Source organism: Electrophorus electricus, chromosome 7 (assembly GCF_013358815.1).
Source record: "Electrophorus electricus isolate fEleEle1 chromosome 7, fEleEle1.pri, whole genome shotgun sequence".
NCBI lineage: Eukaryota > Metazoa > Chordata > Actinopteri > Gymnotiformes > Gymnotidae > Electrophorus > Electrophorus electricus.
In genome coordinates this window covers 27371902-27390441 of record NC_049541.1, presented here as the reverse complement: position 1 = coordinate 27390441, position 18540 = coordinate 27371902, and the positions used below count along the sequence as shown (strand labels likewise).

The following is an 18540-nucleotide window of genomic DNA, read 5'->3' as shown; positions in this document are numbered from 1 at the left end:
CAGGAACACGACTGATTCATTACAAAATCTTTTGTTAGAATCCGCGCTCCAGGTTATTAATTAGTCCTGAAAACTATGCACATGGTTAATATTATTATTAATTATTATTATTAATATTATTATTATTATTATTATTATTATTATTATTATTATTATTATTATTATATATTTGACATGAATAATGCAGAATTGTCAGTTAAGGTAAATAAATGCCTCCAGGGACGTGACAATTTAGAGGGAATTAAAAAGACAAAATACAACAAGATATAGAATCTAGAAAAACCTATTATGTCGGTGGAAGCAAAATTGTGGGCGCTTATTGATAATCTATATGAAATATCATTTGCCAACGTTTTCCAACAAGTCGCCTTATTAAATATTTATGTCTTCAGAACAACGGTCATTAATTATTTTAGGCTATTTCCTGGAGTGCTCTATATATATTCTTGCATTCTCCAAATGTAGGAATAATTTAACCTCGTACAGTTTACCCGTTATAAACTATTAAAAGTTATACAGACAACCACTGGAATATTACTGTTTAGACCTACAAGTCTGTATGCAGGTGAGCAACCATGACTGTATCGAGGGTTTGTGTGGGGATCATTTTACTTACCGAGACTCGCCTCGTCATTTCATTAACAATTCTGGCTTTCAAACAGACAGCTGTGGGATTATTCCAGGAGCTGTCAATAGCACACTACAAAATGTTGCTGTAAATGAAATTGTGCCTGACATTTTAATTGAAACCGTTTTATTTAAAATATATTAAACACAACACCAAACAGTAGTTATTTCTGTAGGCCTACATGACGTTTTTATCAGCACGCCCATTGAGGAAAACTGTCCGCAATCGGAATAAATATTATTCTGTTAACTGATAATGATAAAAATAATATTGTAAATACATTTATTTTACATGTTAGCTAGCAATATAATTGTTAACATTTTCTAGTTTTTGATCTTTCGTTATCATTTTCTTTTAGATTAGAAGAGCGAATCTGTTAGGTGATTATTTCGGGCTATTGATTCAGAAAAGGTCGGGATATTTCTGAAAGCAGGTCTGTTTTCAGATCATGGTAGCCTATAGACAACCGCCACATCACCTCCCTAAGACAAGCGCGACACCATGGCTAAGATGGAAATATTCCTTTTCATATTTTAATATGCTACTTTACGAAGGCTTGGTCTTAAAATGACATTGTTGACGAAACAAACAAAAACACAATGTTCGAAGTCATGCCTAATGTTTCCTTCCTCAGTAAAAGCACCCCATGCGTGATCAGACATACGCATGGCTGAAGTTTGCCCCCCGAGACGCCGTGCAGGCGAGCGATCGCTCAGCATTCGATTCCTTGCTCTTCTGTTGCTCGTCGGTCTCGGCATCGATTATTCATGCCTTCTGTGTCGTTTCATGGCGCCGGTGTTTGAGTTTTCTGAGGATTAGGAAACATAGGAGTCTAATTATACAATTAAACGGTAAGAGTTGAGTGCTTATTTGTGTTTGTTACCCTGATATATTGTGTCAATATATTTAAATACTGCACACATTGCTGTTAAGTAGTGTCTAAAGTTACCTTATGAAAGCTTGCTAACCGCTAGCTAGGTTAGCAAAGCTTAGCTAACTCGCTACCCGACTGTGGCAAACAGATAATAATAAAAACAGGTAATAATAAAAAGTAAACAGAAGTTTTGTTTTCGGTCGGCATTTGCCGTGCCTTTCATTATAAATCTTACACGCGTTCAGGGGAATGTTAAAATTCTCCTTTTAGTAAAGGCTGCTAGCGTTAGCTAACCCTTCAAGTCTGTGGTATGACTGTGAGGTGGTCGTGTTACTTAGGAAACGAATGTAGGAAACTTCACGACATTAAGTTTAATTGTCTTAGTTGTTTACCGACATACTGACACAGAGAGAAGTGTTTACCGAGTAACGGCATCTCTTACGCACGTTTGTAAACACCTTGTGAAGCCCGAGGCTTTGTCGTGATTAGAAAGCCATAGATAACACTAGCTGTCTTACTGACTGATAACAGCAACATTTTGCACTTGCTGGCGGGCAGGACAACGTTTACCCTTTTAACAGGTTGTGAGATTTCGTCGAAGAATAGAAGGAAGTAGAATCTGGCTTGAATGAGTTGCTAGGTAGTGCAGTGGTAGCTCAGTGGTTCAGGTACTTGACTTGTAATCAGAAACTTGCTGGTTCAAGCTCCACCACTGCCAAGTTGTCACTGTTGGGCCCCTGAGCAAGACCCTTAACCCTCAATTACTCAAGTTGTACTCAGTCGTGATTGTAAGTCGCTTTGGAGGAAGGTGTCAGCGAAATGCTGTAAATGTAAATAGTTGGGCATCATTTGAAATAGAAACTATTTATTATGTGTGAGGGCGTTTCCTTACGCCCTTGCGTTCACTGCTTGGCTCTTTTGTTTTGCTCTTCCCCAGGGACCGCGTGAACATGGGTCGCCACTCCTCGGACAGCGAGGACGATGACCGCGGCAGGCGGAGGAGGAAGCAGAGACGTCGCTCCTCTTCCTCATCCACTAGCTCATCGGGGAGCCGAGTGACCAGCCGCAGCAAACAGTCCAGCCGGCGAAGTCGCACAAGCTCCCGGGACCGGGACAGGAGGTAGAGCTCCAGTCAAGTCTACGGGGTAGTTGGGGACGTGTGTTAAGCTATACGCATATACCACCCAGTTAACTGAAAACACACGCCTTGTGCTGTCGTTCACTGGACATGTTGTTAGGCACCCCTGTCTTATAGGTGCATGTCTGTTGGCACACACATCTGATTTGCCTGTGGTCGGTTTCTGAATGAAGGACCCGCTGACTGTATTACTGTTCCCAACACAGAAGAGACACTGACATAGTAATGCCATAGCACTGGGCACAGAGGCGTGGAACTGTGCATGGAAACAGATGGAGTATGGATTCAGTGTCCCTTCACGCTGAGTGTAGTAGCACGAACAGATTGGTGCTAATTTATTTAGCGACCTCTCTAGTTAGTGACCTCTAGTTGGCAACATCGTAAGGGATTAATGTTTTGTGTTTTTCTCCTGTGCAATATGCAGTTCAATTAGTGCAACTCATAAAACATGTTTGCGTTTACTGATTATAGTTCTGTGATTGAAATGGCACAATTATTGCAGTCGGGAAAGCCGCACGATGGGGACGAGTTCAGGATTGAGGCATGCCGTGTTAGTGGCTGGAGATTGCTAAAGTCAGAGAGAAATTGAGTTCTCCCTTTGGGTGCATAACACGCAAGAGGGTGAGAGCACCTGTCCTGTGGGTGGAAGACTCGTGCTGGGTTACAGGAAGCTCACTTGTCATCTCTGTCGTCTGTACTTCATTCTGATTTCGCAATATTACAAGCGGTCACCTTGTGTGATATGTGGGTATCGTTAAATGACCCTAAACTAAATACAGCTGAGAAACAAATCTCGTTTGGCTGTTTGAGGTTCTAGCTCCCTCAGGTCCCTTCTGATTTGAGCTGTTTGTTTTGGGCTGCCATTTGTCACAGGTTGATGCTTAGATGTTTAGCGGATGTCTCCCTTGGCGGTGCAGATGTTATTCCACACTTTAGTGGCTACTGCCTCGAACGGTTCTGTGTGTGTCCAAGACCAAATCAAGAAATGAGAAGAAAAGTGATGTAATTTAAGCTCAGCCCACTCCCAGCAGTCTCTTCCACGCTATAGGAAGACTTCTGACTCGGGTTCAGGTATTCATGCCATTTAGTAAGGGAGCATTACATGTTCCATGGTTGGGATTGGATGGCTCTTATTTTTCCATGGTTTTGATTGGATGGGAGTACACACATGCCCCACATGTGCTCTTACAGGCATGTGCTTTGTTTCTTCCTCTCTGGATCCAGATGTGTTACAAATGGTAAAGTTTAAAGTGAAGTAGCTGTCCCATATAGTAAATGAATCATAAGCTTGTGTGTGTGAAAGAGCAGAAGCTTCACAAATGTGTTTTAGTAGTACAGTGTTTGTTTACAGTGTTTTTGTTTGTAGTGGTTTCTGTCCCAGCAGAGCAGTCATAGCTCCTTCAGTCCAAACCATACAGAAACGATTAGGTCCACTGCCCGAGCACAGGACGCAGAACGTGACTTAAACTACCTGGTAGCGGGATGCATACAGACGCACATGCTAGCTGTCACGCTCACTTTTCCTAGCTGTGCTCTCTCTCATGGAGTGTACGAGATGAAGGGGGGAATTCCCCCAACAGCTCGGCTCATCTTCCCGAGGTGTTACCCCGATAGTCTGGCCTTGGCGCACACCGAGCCTGCCTGTCACCCTCTGCCGCGCTGACCCGCTCCCCGGGGCTGGCTGGCGCAGGTCTGAGCGAGGGAATTTAATCAGGCAAATAAACTAAATTGTGATTTAAAAAAAAACATTTAAGATAAACACTTTTATTTATTCATGGGCGAAGGGAGCACAGCTGCCAAGTCGGCTACAGGAAGAGCAAAGAAATGAGTGTAGTGTGGTTGGGGAGTTCGTTAGTTGAAATAATGGAGAGTGATAGAGTTGTGTGTCTGGCTTTGCTGAGAGAGTGAGGTCAGCCTTTCTAAACACGGTCCAGTGAGTCATCCCTGCTGATGGGCTCGTACTCCGAGTCCTGGGGCTTGACCTCTGTTGGTGACCTCCGATTATCTGCCTGCGCCACCATCAAGAGCTTTTATGTGCTCTTTATTTCCGAGTGCCACACATGAACTCCATGCTGCCTCTGTGTGTGCTGCCGCGTTGGAACTGCGTGTGCCGCTGCTCTGGCCTGCCTGTAGCTCACAGTTATACTTAGCTGTGGAAATACTTTAATAGCACAGTGTTGTTTTAATTTCACATATGCACGCACACACACACTGGCAGCATTTCCTTTTACAGGCTTCTATGCTAAAAACATTACATTTCAAATAATATGTTTGATAATAGATATCTGCCATTTTTATCAGAATTTTTCTGCAATGAAAATGTTTCTTTAATTAAAATTAATGGCTTTAAATTGTTTTATATTCAGTAATATAAATTAGAAAAAAAAATCAAAGTCTGTCATTCAAGTGTAATTAGTTATGTGTGCAGAACCACAGCGAGGTCATATCTGATATCATAGTGCTCAATTACAGTATTCTTTAAATGGGATCACTGTACTGTGTGTGTGTGTGTGTGTGTGTGTGTGAGAAAGTACATAAGGAAAGTGTATGATAAAGGGGTGTGTGGGTGAATATGAGATGATCCGTGTGCGTGTGAGACAATATGCAGGGGTGTACGTGTGTTTGAGATACGTGTGTGTATATTAGTTGGTGTGTCCTTATGAGACGTGCGGGGTGTGTATGTTTATGCGATGGTGTGTGTGTGTGTGTGTGTGTGTGTGTGTGTGTGTGTATGAGTAATGAGAGAGAGACTGTGTGTGTGTGTGTGTGTGTGTGTGTGTGTGTGTGTGTATGAGTAATGAGAGAGAGACTGTATGTGTGTGTGTGTGTGTGTGTGTATACACTGAGGATGATGTAATATTGGCTCTTCCTCCTCCAGACGCAGGCATCGCTCAACCAGCAGTTCCTCCAGAGGCTCCAGCCACAGGAGGCGGAGCCGCAGCGCTGACAGGGGGCGGAGCCACAGATCCCGGAGGTCTCGCTCCCGCAGCCATAAGAGGTAAGAGGACCCGCCCACCAACACCAGGCAGCAGTTTCTTAGGGGCCTTGGCATCTGCTATTTTAGTACATGAGTTCAGTTTGAGATCTTTTAAATGACAGGGAGTGACTGATTTTCTTGACTGCACAGAACTCTGATTTGGTTGTCAAACTCTTTCCGGAGGCCTTGGTCGCGTCTGCCAGAGTTGCGTAATTCATGTCATTACTGTCAGCGCTGTGGTGCAGCGCTTGGACAGTGACACGCCCTCTCTAAGGTTTCTGCAGTTGTAGTTCAACAAGCTTTAGGTTCTGCACTGGAGAAAATGTGGGCACCATTACAAATTGGCAAAAAAAAGTCCAGTGTTGTAAGTACAGATGTTTATGGCGTTTCATTCATTAAGACGGCACTGTTGATATAACTGGTGGTCATGAATCGTAAGGTTGCCGTCTAACAGTTTAGTTTTTCTCTCAGAACTTGAAGTGATGGAGATTGTAGAGAGATATTCCCAATATTACTCCGAAGCAAAGTACCACCCCCCTAAATCTGTTTGTAATTCCTGGCTGTTCGCTCTCATGTATTAGCCATGGAGGGCTGAAGTCCCCCCGCCTCATTAATTCGGCCGCTTGGCTAATTAGCTTGTGACCACGAGCCATTAAAGATCTCGTGCTTTGCGACACTGTATCTCCTGCTAGCGGCTTGGCTCCGCCTGCTTGCCCCTCCCACTGCTACAGTTGTTATCAGTCTACATTAGAACGATCGTTTTATTGTCTATTAATTAAGTGCAGGCCCAAGCACCCCTGGGTCAGAGGGCGCCCCTCAGTCACAGAGACAGAAAGACCCACTTATGCTGGTTAATTAATGCGATTAAAACCTCATTATCTCTCTGCTGTTTATTGAAACGTTTATTTGTTTTTGCTTTTCCCTTTGCGCGCATGCGCGCACACACACACACACACACACACACACACGAGTGCAGCGAGATTAATTGTGTGTACGTCACACTTGGTAGCTGGAAGAAACAGATATCATTAGCATTGCAAATGAAATTTAAATGCAGTGGCAAAGAGCATGATGACCGCACACTACAGAACCATGGGGTGGAGCTGGCGATGTATGCCTACCAGGCCTCTGCCGATAGATGGAGGAAGGATGGCAATCACCACGGAGATGTCTGGTCATATGGCTGTTCACCTACCGGGGCAATGGAGGGCTAATGACAGCTTCTGCACGCCGCACACTTGTGTCTGTGGAACCAGAGTTTTATTGATGGGGTTGTGCAGTTTTTTAACCTTTATGCTATAGTGCTGTGAGGCCAATCAGGAAGATCTTCCTTCATAAAAGCCATACTGCAGGCGAGTCAACACTCACGGGATTAGTGAAGGGGGGCCCCTCTCCTCTAAAGTCCCTGTGCAGAATGGGAGTGAACAACATTCTAGGAGGAATTTATTTTAAGATCTGATTTGAATCTCCACCTTGTGTGTGTAGATCCCCCCCCTGCAAGACACCAGCCTTGGAACTTTGCCACTTTAAAATGATTCAGTTATGAAAAATTACGTAGTAAATGATTTAGTTTGTGTAATGATTTTCTCTGCAATTTGTAATTTAATAGGTGATGATGTAACATGAATTTAAGACTTAAAAACACATTTAAGTCCTACAAAGAATAGTTCTGGAAGTTCTGAGTGTGGGGCGGCTGGGAGGGGGGGTCACGGGGACAGGCCGGGCCGCTATCTGTCACTGTCCTGTTAAAACGGTTTGGGTCGACTTAGAGAGTTGCGGGACAGGCAGGCTGATGAATCAGGGGAGGGATTGAGTGGACAGCTGTCTGTGATTGATACACTGACACCATGTGATCAAGTACTGTGTGAAAGCTGGAATATGAGGGGGGGAATAACCACCTTTGGATATTATTCAGAGGAACAGGAATATCTGCAGAGAAGATTAGGCTGGACTGGGAGTGAATATTACTTTCTCTGTCCCTTATGCCTAAATATAAATAAATAAACAAACAAACAAAAAATATAAATAACCAAAATTAGAATAATGCTCCATTATAGGCTGTTTTTTTCCTGCTGATATCAGAAAATGAGAATATGAGCAGAGAGAATTCCTGACAGGTCGGTAATCCATCCCGCTCTGACCGTGGGGACTTGAGCACCTGACAGGCCTCTACACATGGACATTTCCTTTGATGGGGCCCTGGTCTCCCTGCACACAGGCCGTGGCCACACAGGCCGGAGCAGCGACGTAGCCGATTACAGGCGGTTTCAACCTCTTGCAGAGAGCCAGTCATTGGTCGTTTTTGCTGTCACTCTTTTGCGGTGTTGCTAATTCGCCCCTTGGCCCAAAATGCCCAGGCAGACACCCAGGCCTGCTTAAACCATAACACACAGGCCTGCGCCTCACTGGCCCCTGATCAGTATTTCCTCTGGTTTTCTGTGAGGTCCAGAGCTCAGTAGCGCGTCCTAGTGCCAGGTGTTTTTCCTCTTCATGCAGGGAGAGAGGTGTAGGACCTGTTTAAGATCACAGGAGGTGTGAGCGTCTTCTCCGGGTTGTCGCTCACGGCAACAGCAGGAGGGGGAGTCGAAACGGACAGTGCCGCAGGCGTCTCCGAGAGCAGTAGGCTGTGAGTTATGGGATGTTCTCCGACTACGTTACCCACGGGCTCTGGGCCAGTGCGCATGGCACCATGGGAGTTGGTGTTGGTTCTGAGCTGCTGAGTGCTTTGATATATGGATTTTAAAACTCTGTTTGGGAATTATGCAGGCAGCCGAGGCCAGGTGTCTAGAGAGTAGGGAAAGCGTTCCCAATGCGTGAGCGCAGAGACTAGGGAGAGCATTCAAAACACACGAGGCACAAGATAATTGTAAGATGGTTGCACAGGTCCTCCTGTTTCGCACTGATTGCATTAAAGGATCTTAAACACAGTGTGGAACAGAAGTCACGACTCCTCTGTTTAAGACAGCATGATTTGATTGGATTGTGTCTCTGTGATATTGGTCAATATTATTTTGAGAGACAGCCAAAAATTAGATTTTAGAAGTGAGCTAACACGGTCGTTTAAATGATTTTAAATTACCATTAGTTCTGCACAACATGATCAGGAACGTGATTTATCACGAACTACAGGGTCCACTTTGATGTCGTTTTGTCTTTCAAACACCGAGCTTCTGACAGACAGACCCCTGTCTGCAGGCCTAACTGTCGCCCTGTTCGAGGCTACATCCTTCTGACGTCGCTCCAAGCGCTCCGGAAAACCCCCCAGACCTTCTGGCACAAGGACCATGAAGACGGTTGGAAGGGCAGAGTAAAGAACTGAGAAGAAACCCTTCTGTGAGAAACTACAGCCTGGAAACGGAGTTTCCTCATCATCTGGTCTCCCTGCCTCCTGTTTGGGAGCGTCCCAGCGGAAGCGAAACTTTTATCCGTTATCCGTCTGAAGAAAGAAAGGATCTGACGTTTCCTGGTTGCACCTCTGCTTTTTCCCCCTCTGCTACTTTTGGGACACCAGGTAGTGGCTCAAGCCCCGCCCCTTAGTCACGCACCTGCTCTGCTGATGCCCAGGCACGCGTGGGTGGGTCCTGCGCTGTGGGGTTGCTCTCGCGTCTCTGTCGGACCGGACACGTGCTCTCTATTTTATCAAGATCAACATGCCTCCACCAGCCCTGATCTGAGACACCACATTCTTTCTTTGTTTTGTTTTTACCGTCTCTTCTCTATTCCCTCGTTACATCCAGAGTGCACAGAGGTGCGTCTCTCTCTCTCTCTCTCTCTCTCTCTCTCTCTCTCTCTCTCTCTCTCTCTCTCTCTCTCTCTCTCGTGGATTTATCTCCTTCACTAAAGAAAGAAACATAAACAGATAAAGCAGTCAGACCTGCCTGGCCTTTGTTGTCAGACACCTTTATTTACCAAAGAGCAGCGTAAGCGAGTGACAGGGCAGGGTGCTTTTATCCACGGCTTGCCGCGAGCACGGCTCACCCTGCCTGCCAAAAGACCCCCCCTCTGCGCTCTGCCTCTTACCCCCACCCCCCCAGGGCACTTCCAAAGGGTGACGGGCTTTGGGGAGCTGGGAGGAGCTGATCTGCTCGCCTGATGGTTGGATGCTCAAACACACACACACCCCTGCATATACAGATATTACAAACGCGTGCTGTTTAAATACATGCAGCTCATCCACAATAGCACAAAGGTATTACCAACACTGTTCAAGAGTGCTCTCACACACACACACACACACACACACACACACACTCTTTAACAAACACATGGACATACTTATGAATTTATTCCCTGCATATGAGCTGGGCAGAGATTCTTTTGGTAACTTGGTTCTTGCATTATTCTTGGTGGCAGGACGGAGTGGGTCCAGTCAGTCACGCAGGGATGAGGGAGAGTTTGTCCACTATGTACAGAAATCTGGCCTGAATAAATACCACTGTTTGGGAGCACGGGCAGCCTGTTCGTCTGTACTCGGCTAGTCTGGCAGTCTCTGATTGGTCAGAGGCTAGCCTGGCAGTCTCTGATTGGTCAGAGGCTAGCCTGGCAGTCTGTAGTCAGGACCCAGAACCCCCACCCTGAGCTGGTTAGTGCCCTGTGGGTGATGAGCAGGTAATATTAAGGGTGGTGGGTATTTTCTCCTTTCATGCCGAGGACGGATGTATCAGAATTCCTGCTTGTACGAGACTTCTCACGGCGCTGGGATGATGCCGTGTTTGTCAAATTTCCCAGTGATTTTTAGACGTCGTTTAGGAGCTTTTGGAAGAATGGTTTGGCCTGGGCTCCGTTTGTCCCCAGCTCCTGCCGAGACACTGGGATACGGCGGCGACAGTCATCGCTGGCCACTAATTCACAATTAGCTCCGTTTATTTCATCCCATTCAAAGTTGCGTTTGGTGACATGATCCTTTTTAAGCTTCTGCTATTGGAATACGAATACAAAATGAATTTCTCTCCTCCCCCCCCCATTTAAGCCCTTCTTGAAGTTCTTCCAAATCGGGTTTTAAATGCCAATTAGGAGGTTGAATGTAGTAAAAATAAAAGCCAGTGCTATCAGAATGGCCTCACCTTCTGGCTGCCGAACCTTTTGGCTCAGAGCGCCGCTTTGAGAGAGAATATCCTGCCTAATGAACACGTTAATTAGAAGCATAACTATTTATAAGATGGTAATTAGAGACGAAGTGAGGTAGACTGGGCCCTTCCTGCAATTAATGGCGGATTAATTAGGGGCCGTAATGGAGTGGAGTTTTGAAACGCGTTAAGGTGAAGTACAGAGCCGGGCCGCCACTTTGTGCTCGCCGTCGCAATTATCCGCCGTGCGTTTGAGCTCCTGCGCCACGCGGGCCGGCTAATCAGCGTCGGCACGCCGTTGTGTATGCACTTAAAAAGGCCCGCACCGCACTGGCTGCCTAATTATTTCTAATTGGCGGGCCCGAGCGTGGTCGCCGTGCCGACGCGGACAGGCGCTGCTCAGTAGCGCCGTTTGGAGGTGGGGAAGTGGTCATGGCGGGCGTGGTGTCCCACGGGACGACACAGAGCTGGGGTCTGGTCACGCTGAGGCTCCCTGTAACTGTCTCTCCTACAGGACACTTACCGGAAGTTCTTACCAAAGGCATCCAGTTTTTCCCGCTTACCTTTCATCAGAAAACAGTTTTTCAAATTTGTTTTATTTATTTGAACAAAGGGTTTTTTGAGACACTAATCCCTAACCAGATGAGGGTGATTTGGTGAGACCTGAAAAAACTAGTCTGTCTGTGCCGGACACTGCCTCTGACAGACCCCTGTCTGTGCATGATTTGGGTAGGTGTGACCAACACCTTCTGAATATACATTGTCTTTTTTGCTTGTGTCAAATCACATGGTAATCTCATTCCTGTCAGACTGATCTGAAGTCTCCTGAGAGGGTCCTTGCCTCTGTGTCTCTGTATGTGTACGTGTGTGAGTGCGTAGGTGTCTGAAGAGTTTCAGGTGGAGCTGTATGCTGTAAGTGTCCGGAGAGCAGGTTCCCTATAGATGCTTTAATGCTGACCATAAGTAGAGGTGTGTGTGTGTGTGTGTGTGTGTGTGTGTGTGTGTGTGTGTGTGTGTGAGGTGTGTGTGTGTGAGGTGTGTGTGTGTGTGTGTGAGGTGAATTCGTGTGTGAGGTGTGTGTGTGTGAGGTGTGTGTGTGTGTGTGTGAGGTGAATTCGTGTGTGTGTGTGTGTGTGTGTGTGAGGTGAGTTCGTGTGTGTGAGGTGAGTTCGTGTGTGTGTGTGTGTGAGGTGAGTTCGTGTGTGTGAGGTGAGTTCGTGTGTGTGAGGTGAGTTCGTGTGTGTGTGTGAGGTGAGTTCGTGTGTGTGTGTGTGAGGTGAGTTCGTGTGTGTGTGTGTGAGGTGAGTTCGTGTGTGTGTGTGTGTGTGTGAGGTGAGTTCGTGTGTGTGTGTGTGTGTGTGTGAGGTGAGTTCGTGTGTGTGTGTGTGTGTGTGAGGTGAGTTCGTGTGTGTGTGTGTGTGTGAGGTGAGTTCGTGTGTGTGTGTGTGTGTGAGGAGAGTTCGTGTGTGTGTGTGTGTGAGGAGAGTTCGTGTGTGTGTGTGAGGAGAGTTCGTGTGTGTGTGTGAGGAGAGTTCGTGTGTGTGTGTGAGGAGAGTTCGTGTGTGTGTGTGAGGAGAGTTCGTGTGTGTGTGTGAGGAGAGTTCGTGTGTGTGTGTGAGGTGAGTTCGTGTGTGTGTGTGTGTGTGAGGTGAGTTCGTGTGTGTGTGTGTGTGTGAGGTGAGTTCGTGTGTGTGTGTGTGTGTGTGAGGTGAGTTCGTGTGTGTGTGTGTGTGTGTGAGGTGAGTTCGTGTGTGTGTGTGTGTGTGTGTGTGAGGTGAGTTCGTGTGTGTGTGTGTGTGTGTGTGTGAGGTGAGTTCGTGTGTGTGTGTGTGTGTGTGTGAGGTGAGTTCGTGTGTGTGTGTGTGAGGTGAGTTCGTGTGTGTGTGTGTGAGGTGAGTTCGTGTGTGTGTGTGTGTGTGTGAGGTGAGTTCGTGTGTGTGTGTGTGTGTGTGAGGTGAGTTCGTGTGTGTGTGTGTGTGTGTGAGGTGAGTTCGTGTGTGTGTGTGTGTGTGTGAGGTGAGTTCGTGTGTGTGTGTGTGTGTGTGAGGTGAGTTCGTGTGTGTGTGAGGTGAGTTCGTGTGTGTGTGAGGTGAGTTCGTGTGTGTGTGAGGTGAGTTCGTGTGTGTGTGAGGTGAGTTCGTGTGTGTGAGGTGAGTTCGTGTGTGTGAGGTGAGTTCGTGTGTGTGAGGTGAGTTCGTGTGTGTGAGGTGAGTTCGTGTGTGTGAGGTGAGTTCGTGTGTGTGAGGTGAGTTCGTGTGTGTGAGGTGAGTTCGTGTGTGTGAGGTGAGTTCGTGTGTGTGAGGTGAGTTCGTGTGTGTGAGGTGAGTTCGTGTGTGTGAGGTGAGTTCGTGTGTGTGAGGTGAGTTCGTGTGTGTGAGGTGAGTTCGTGTGTGTGAGGTGAGTTCGTGTGTGTGTGTGTGAGGTGAGTTCGTGTGTGTGTGTGTGAGGTGAGTTCGTGTGTGTGTGTGTGAGGTGAGTTCGTGTGTGTGTGTGTGAGGTGAGTTCGTGTGTGTGTGTGTGAGGTGAGTTCACGTGTGTGTGTGTGTGAGGTGAGTTCACGTGTGTGTGTGTGTGAGGTGAGTTCACGTGTGTGTGTGTGAGGTGAGTTCACGTGTGTGTGGTGAGTTCACGTGTGTGAGGTGAGTTCACGTGTGTGTGTGTGTGAGGTGAGTTCACTTGTGTGTGTGTGAGGTGAGTTCACTTGTGTGTGTGTGAGGTGAGTTCACGTGTGTGTGTGTGTGTGAGGTGAGTTCACGTGTGTGTGTGTGTGTGAGGTGAGTTCACGTGTGTGTGTGTGTGTGTGTGTGTGTGTGTGTGTGAGGTGAGTTCACGTGTGTGTGTGTGAGGCGAGTTCACGTGTGTGTGAGGCGAGTTCACGTGAGGCGAGTTCGTGTGTGTGTGTGAGGTGAGTTCACGTGTGTGTGTGTGTGAGGTGAGTTCACGTGTGTGTGTGTGAGGTGAGTTCGCGCGCGTGTGTGTGAGGTGAGTTCGCGCGTGTGAGGTGAGTTCGCGCGCGCGTGTGAGGTGAGTTCGCGCGCGCGTGTGAGGTGAGTTCGCGCGCGCGTGTGAGGTGAGTTCGCGCGCGTGTGTGAGGTGAGTTCGCGCGCGTGTGTGAGGTGAGTTCGCGCGCGTGTGTGTGTGTGAGGTGAGTTCGCACATGCGCGTGTGAGGTGAGTTCGCGCGTGTGTGTGAGGTGAGTTCGCACATGCGCGTGTGAGGTGAGTTCGCACATGCGCGCGTGTGTGAGGTGAGTTCGCACATGCGCGCGTGTGTGAGGTGAGTTCGCACATGCGCGCGTGTGTGAGGTGAGTTCGCACATGCGCGCGTGTGTGAGGTGAGTTCGCACATGCGCGCGTGTGTGAGGTGAGTTCGCACATGCGCGCGTGTGTGAAGTGAGTTCACGTGTGTGTGTGAGGTGAGTTCACGTGTGTGTGTGAGGTGAGTTCACGTATGTGTGTGTGTGTGCGTGCGTGTGTGTGTGTGTGAGGTGAGTTCACGTCTGTGTGTGTGTGTGTGTGTGTGTGTGTGAGGTGAGGGACCGTGTGTGTGTGTGGGGGGGGGAGGATGAGGGACCGTGTGGGTGTGTGTGTGGGGGCTGAGGGACCGTGTGTGTGGGTGGGTGGGTTGAGGGACCATGTGTTCACGTGGGAGGGCTCAGGCGGTGAGGGACCATGTGTGTGAGGTGAGGGACCGTGTGTTCACGTGGGGGGGACCGTGAGTTTTTGTGTGTGTGTGTGTGAGGTTAGGGACCGTGAGTTCACGTTGGGGGGGGGGGGGGGTCGTGTGTGTGTGTGTGTGTGTGTGTGTGTGTGTGTGTGTTGGGGGGGGGGTGAGGGACCGTATGTAAACGTGTTTGTGTGTGTGTGTGTGTAAACGTGTGTGGGGTTCGAGTGGCTATATGAAGCTGATCTGCTGAGTATTTGGCTGTCAGCACCAGTCCAGAGTGCTTGTGTCCAGCAGGCCGTTAAAAGCCGTCAGTCTTCTGGCTTTGATCGGTCTGCAGTGGACCAGTGTGACATCCCAGTGTCTCTCTATCATCGTTTAGGGGCAGCACACCGGTGATGGGAGACAGCAGATGTTTGGATGAATCGAGGACGTTAAACTCAGATCCATGTCTGGTCGATTTCAGTGCCGAAATAACATTTGTTTATGGAGTCCGCACTCAGATTTTCCAAACCGGTTCAAAGAGTAAAGTAAAGCAAACCCAACTTTGACTCCTAAAGCAAACCCAACTTTGACTCTTAAAGCAAACCCAACTGTGATTCCTGAAGCAAACCCAACTCTGACTCCAGTTTTGCCCCTTCGGTGGGGATGAGTAGTGTGTGTCCTGTACGAGGGTTTTTTCCCTTTTTGGAGCTGGGACGTGCAGCTGCATGGTGTCCAGACGTCTGTGTCCTGCCTTGCACACCTGGTAAACATGTTGGGCCTCACCGTTCACGAGTCCATTTCTGCTGGAGGTGTGAGGTTCCTCGGTCTCTCAGCCACACACGGCAAAACCGTCCACATTTAAACAATAAACGCGCTGTTCGGCGCTCCTCTCAGATCTACTAACACTCCATAAATACTCGTTTGTAAAACGAACCTACAACCCCCCACGTCCCAGCCCATGCGCACACCTGCTAATTACAAACACATTTTCTGCTACGTTATTTTGAAATGCCTTCTTCTGGCTGGAGCTAACACTCACTCACCGTCTCATTATAGCTTTGATGCCTTCTTTTTAAAAATTGATTTATTTTTATTTTAGAGTGGCCATCAGATCCACAGGCTTGTCTGCGTCAGCTCTGTGTAAGAGCACTTAGCCTTGACGACAGTGCTGAGTCAGCACCTTATTGGCACTCTGACCCCTCACCTCTAGTTGACCTGCTGTTTGGGTTGGCCCGTGCCCTCGGTGACACTGATAGGTCCACAGGCCCAGGCCAGGGGTGCACTGTGGCCTGTGGAGTGATGGCAGTCACATGGGCCTCTGCACAGCTGTACGCTTTTTCTTTTTTCTTTCTTTTTCTGTTCTTGGTTGAGGGGAAAAAATGCCTTCTTAGAGCTTGGGATGTTTGTGAGTCCTTTTAGATCCGTAATGTGTGAGCGGGAGCTGTCTCTGTTCACCCCTCCCAACCGTAGACACTCTGACCATTGAACAGTGGTTGGGCGGTGAGGGTGTTGGTGTGTGGTGGGGGGCTTTGTTTGGAAGGTGAGGGTGTTGGTGTGCGTTGGGCCAAGGTGGTTGGATGCTGAGGGCATTGGTGGGTGTTGCGGGACGGTGGTTGGTCCCATAGTGAAGCCCCACAGTGCTGTATCTTCACCTCCAGCACGCAGGGCTGGATCTGTGAATTCTTTACTGGCTACTTCATATTTCCACTTGACCCCAAAATCATTGTATAAGCTACAGTATTATAGCGCAGTGGTAGAGGCCCTTCATAATTCATAATGTACTATATATACACACACTGTTCATCTGTACTTCAGTAACAGTTTTTAAAGGCGAAGTGTCACTCCAGAGTGTCTCTCCTGCCTGTAGTCAGATATGAGGGGAGGACAGCCTGAAACATTGACATGTTTTGTAACCTCCCCCATGGGTACCCCCAGGGGCCCGTCTGGCATCTCAGCTGTGTTCAGACTCTATTACTCCCAGCAGACGTACGCGGGCGGCCCTTTCGCCGAGCCTCCTCTGCTGTCCTCTGTTCACTACAGAGGTGCGGTTTGGCTTGTTTGGTTTTCGTTTCGTTTTTGGAGTTCCTTGGTATTTATTTTCCAGACCTCGCTGTTATATTTGTGAGCGGGAATGCCATGTGGATTGAAGTACACAGCACGGCGGGATGAAGGCGAACTCTGCGGCCGCCGCTGGGGCTGCATGGTCCGGATTACCCTGCCATGTAACACGATGCCCCGGGTGCCTTTGTGAGGCTGTTTATCCCACTGTGTTGTACGACTAAGACATGTTTGTTAAACATAAAACTAGGCCGTAAACGCGCCATAAGTGCATCCTTCAGAAAGGCGGAGTGATTCGATGGAAACCTGTTGTTTTAATACGAGAGTTCAGAGGTCAGCCATCTTAGATGTTAGGACCAGTAGGTCGTTGTGTGAGTGCACAGTCCTAACCACAGTGCACCAGCGAGCCCCTGCTAGCTGTCCAGTGTTATAAGAAAGAGCACACGCTTAATCACACTTCCAATGTTCAATCCTACCTGCCAGTAAACGGGCCCTGACGTTATTCAGTGCTCATCTGAAGGCTAATGACATGGAAATGAGCAAATCTCAGTATAAGCAACATGTGAACTAAATGGGGACTAATATATGCAAATGAGGCTTTATGCAAATCCTTTTTATTTTTAAATGTCTTTTTTTCATGCATCACTACAGCATTTTGTCTCACATCACAATGCGATGCGAATGTTTTCAGTCGAGTGTTTGAGTGGGTCTGTTGGACTGGTTTGTTGGTCTTAGTGAGCTGATCTCTGAAATGAGGACCAAAAACAAAACGGAAAGCCCGTCTCTGGTTTTTTAAAGGGAGAGGTATGGTTCCCATGACTAGCCCGAAAAACGTGTGTGTGTGTACGTGTGTACACGTGTGTGTGTACATGTGTGTGTGTGTACGTGTGTGTGTGTGTGTGCGTACATGAGAACAAAACACGAGATAAACACCCCAGTGATGTTCCAGCGGCCCCTCGGGGAGTGGGAATAGCTGAGGGTGAGGGCCAGCTCGGGCGTAGATGGGCGGAGGGCTCCACGACGAGGCTGGCAGCCCGTCTTGAGCCTCGCATGCATGCGTGCGCGTGCGAGCATGGGCTGTTGCGACACCAGTAATGTCCAATTTCCCATTGAGCGGAAAAAAAGTGTGTTTAGCAGGGAAATAATGCAGACAGATAAGAGCAGGCCGGCGGGCAGCCTTGCACATAATTACCCAAACAGGACCCGGGCAGCGATCACATCCCCAACCCAGCCAGGGGGTCCTGCGATAAGCCTCACCACACTCCCACACACTGGTAATTACTCTATTGATAATTCACGGGGGAAATTGCTTCAGCCAATCGCTGCTGCTAGATTTAATGGATTGGTTGGGTGAGGGGTGGGGCGTCCGTGGAGGGGGGGCACAGAGACCCCGTTTGAAAGAAAGGAAACTGTGTGTAGGCCATAGGGGAAGGCCTTTCCCTCACAAGATAATCAGAAAAAGTAAATGTTAAATAGCAGGCACTGGGCCCGGTCTGTGTGTGTTAGGGCTGTTTATCTGGGACTCCTACATTAACACATTTACTCTTAGCCTAAATTAGCTAGTAATTCTCTAAGGGGAAGGGCTTGGTAATGAATCTGACATTTAGAAGCTTCGCCACAGTCTATTAACTACAATAAATGGAATTTGCAGCAGGTCAGAAGTGTGCTGGTCTGGAGAGTGATGAACCGTTCCCTGACCGACCTGCCACTTATTACATCAGCCAACCTGCTCAAATAAGCCTGCACACTAACGGTGTGGGTGTGGGTGAGAGTGAGTGAGTTTGGGTGAGTGTGAGTTTGGGTGAGTGTGAGTTTGGGTGAGTGTGAGTTTGGGTGAGTGTGAGTTTGGGTGAGTGTGAGTTTGGGTGAGTGTGAGTGAGTGAGTGTGGGTGGGTGAGGGTGAGTGTGGGTGAGGGTGAGTGTGGGTGGGTGAGGGTGAGTGTGGGTGAGTGGGTGAGTGTGGGTGAGGGTGAGTGTGGGTGAGTGAGTGAGTGTGGGTGAGGGTGAGTGAGTGAGTGAGTGTGGGTGAGGGTGAGTGTGGGTGAGGGTGAGTGTGGGTGAGGGTGAGTGTGGGTGAGTGAGTGAGTGTGGGTGAGGGTGAGTGTGGGTGAGGGTGAGTGAGTGTGGGTGAGGGTGAGTGTGGGTGAGGGT

General features: G+C 48.2%; 1 protein-coding gene across 1 annotated transcript in view; it reads left to right on the top strand.

Moving 5' to 3' along the window:
- Positions 1-1394: 1394 nt before the first annotated feature.
- rsrc1 (arginine/serine-rich coiled-coil 1) overlaps positions 1395-18540 on the top strand; it is a 119895-nt gene continuing 102749 nt past the window's right edge. The window contains exons 1-3 of the mRNA XM_035528646.1: positions 1395-1479; positions 2440-2622; positions 5519-5638. Coding sequence (XP_035384539.1) covers positions 2453-2622; positions 5519-5638 — 290 coding nt within the window. The 5' untranslated portion in view covers positions 1395-1479; positions 2440-2452. The remainder of the gene's footprint in view (positions 1480-2439; positions 2623-5518; positions 5639-18540) is intronic.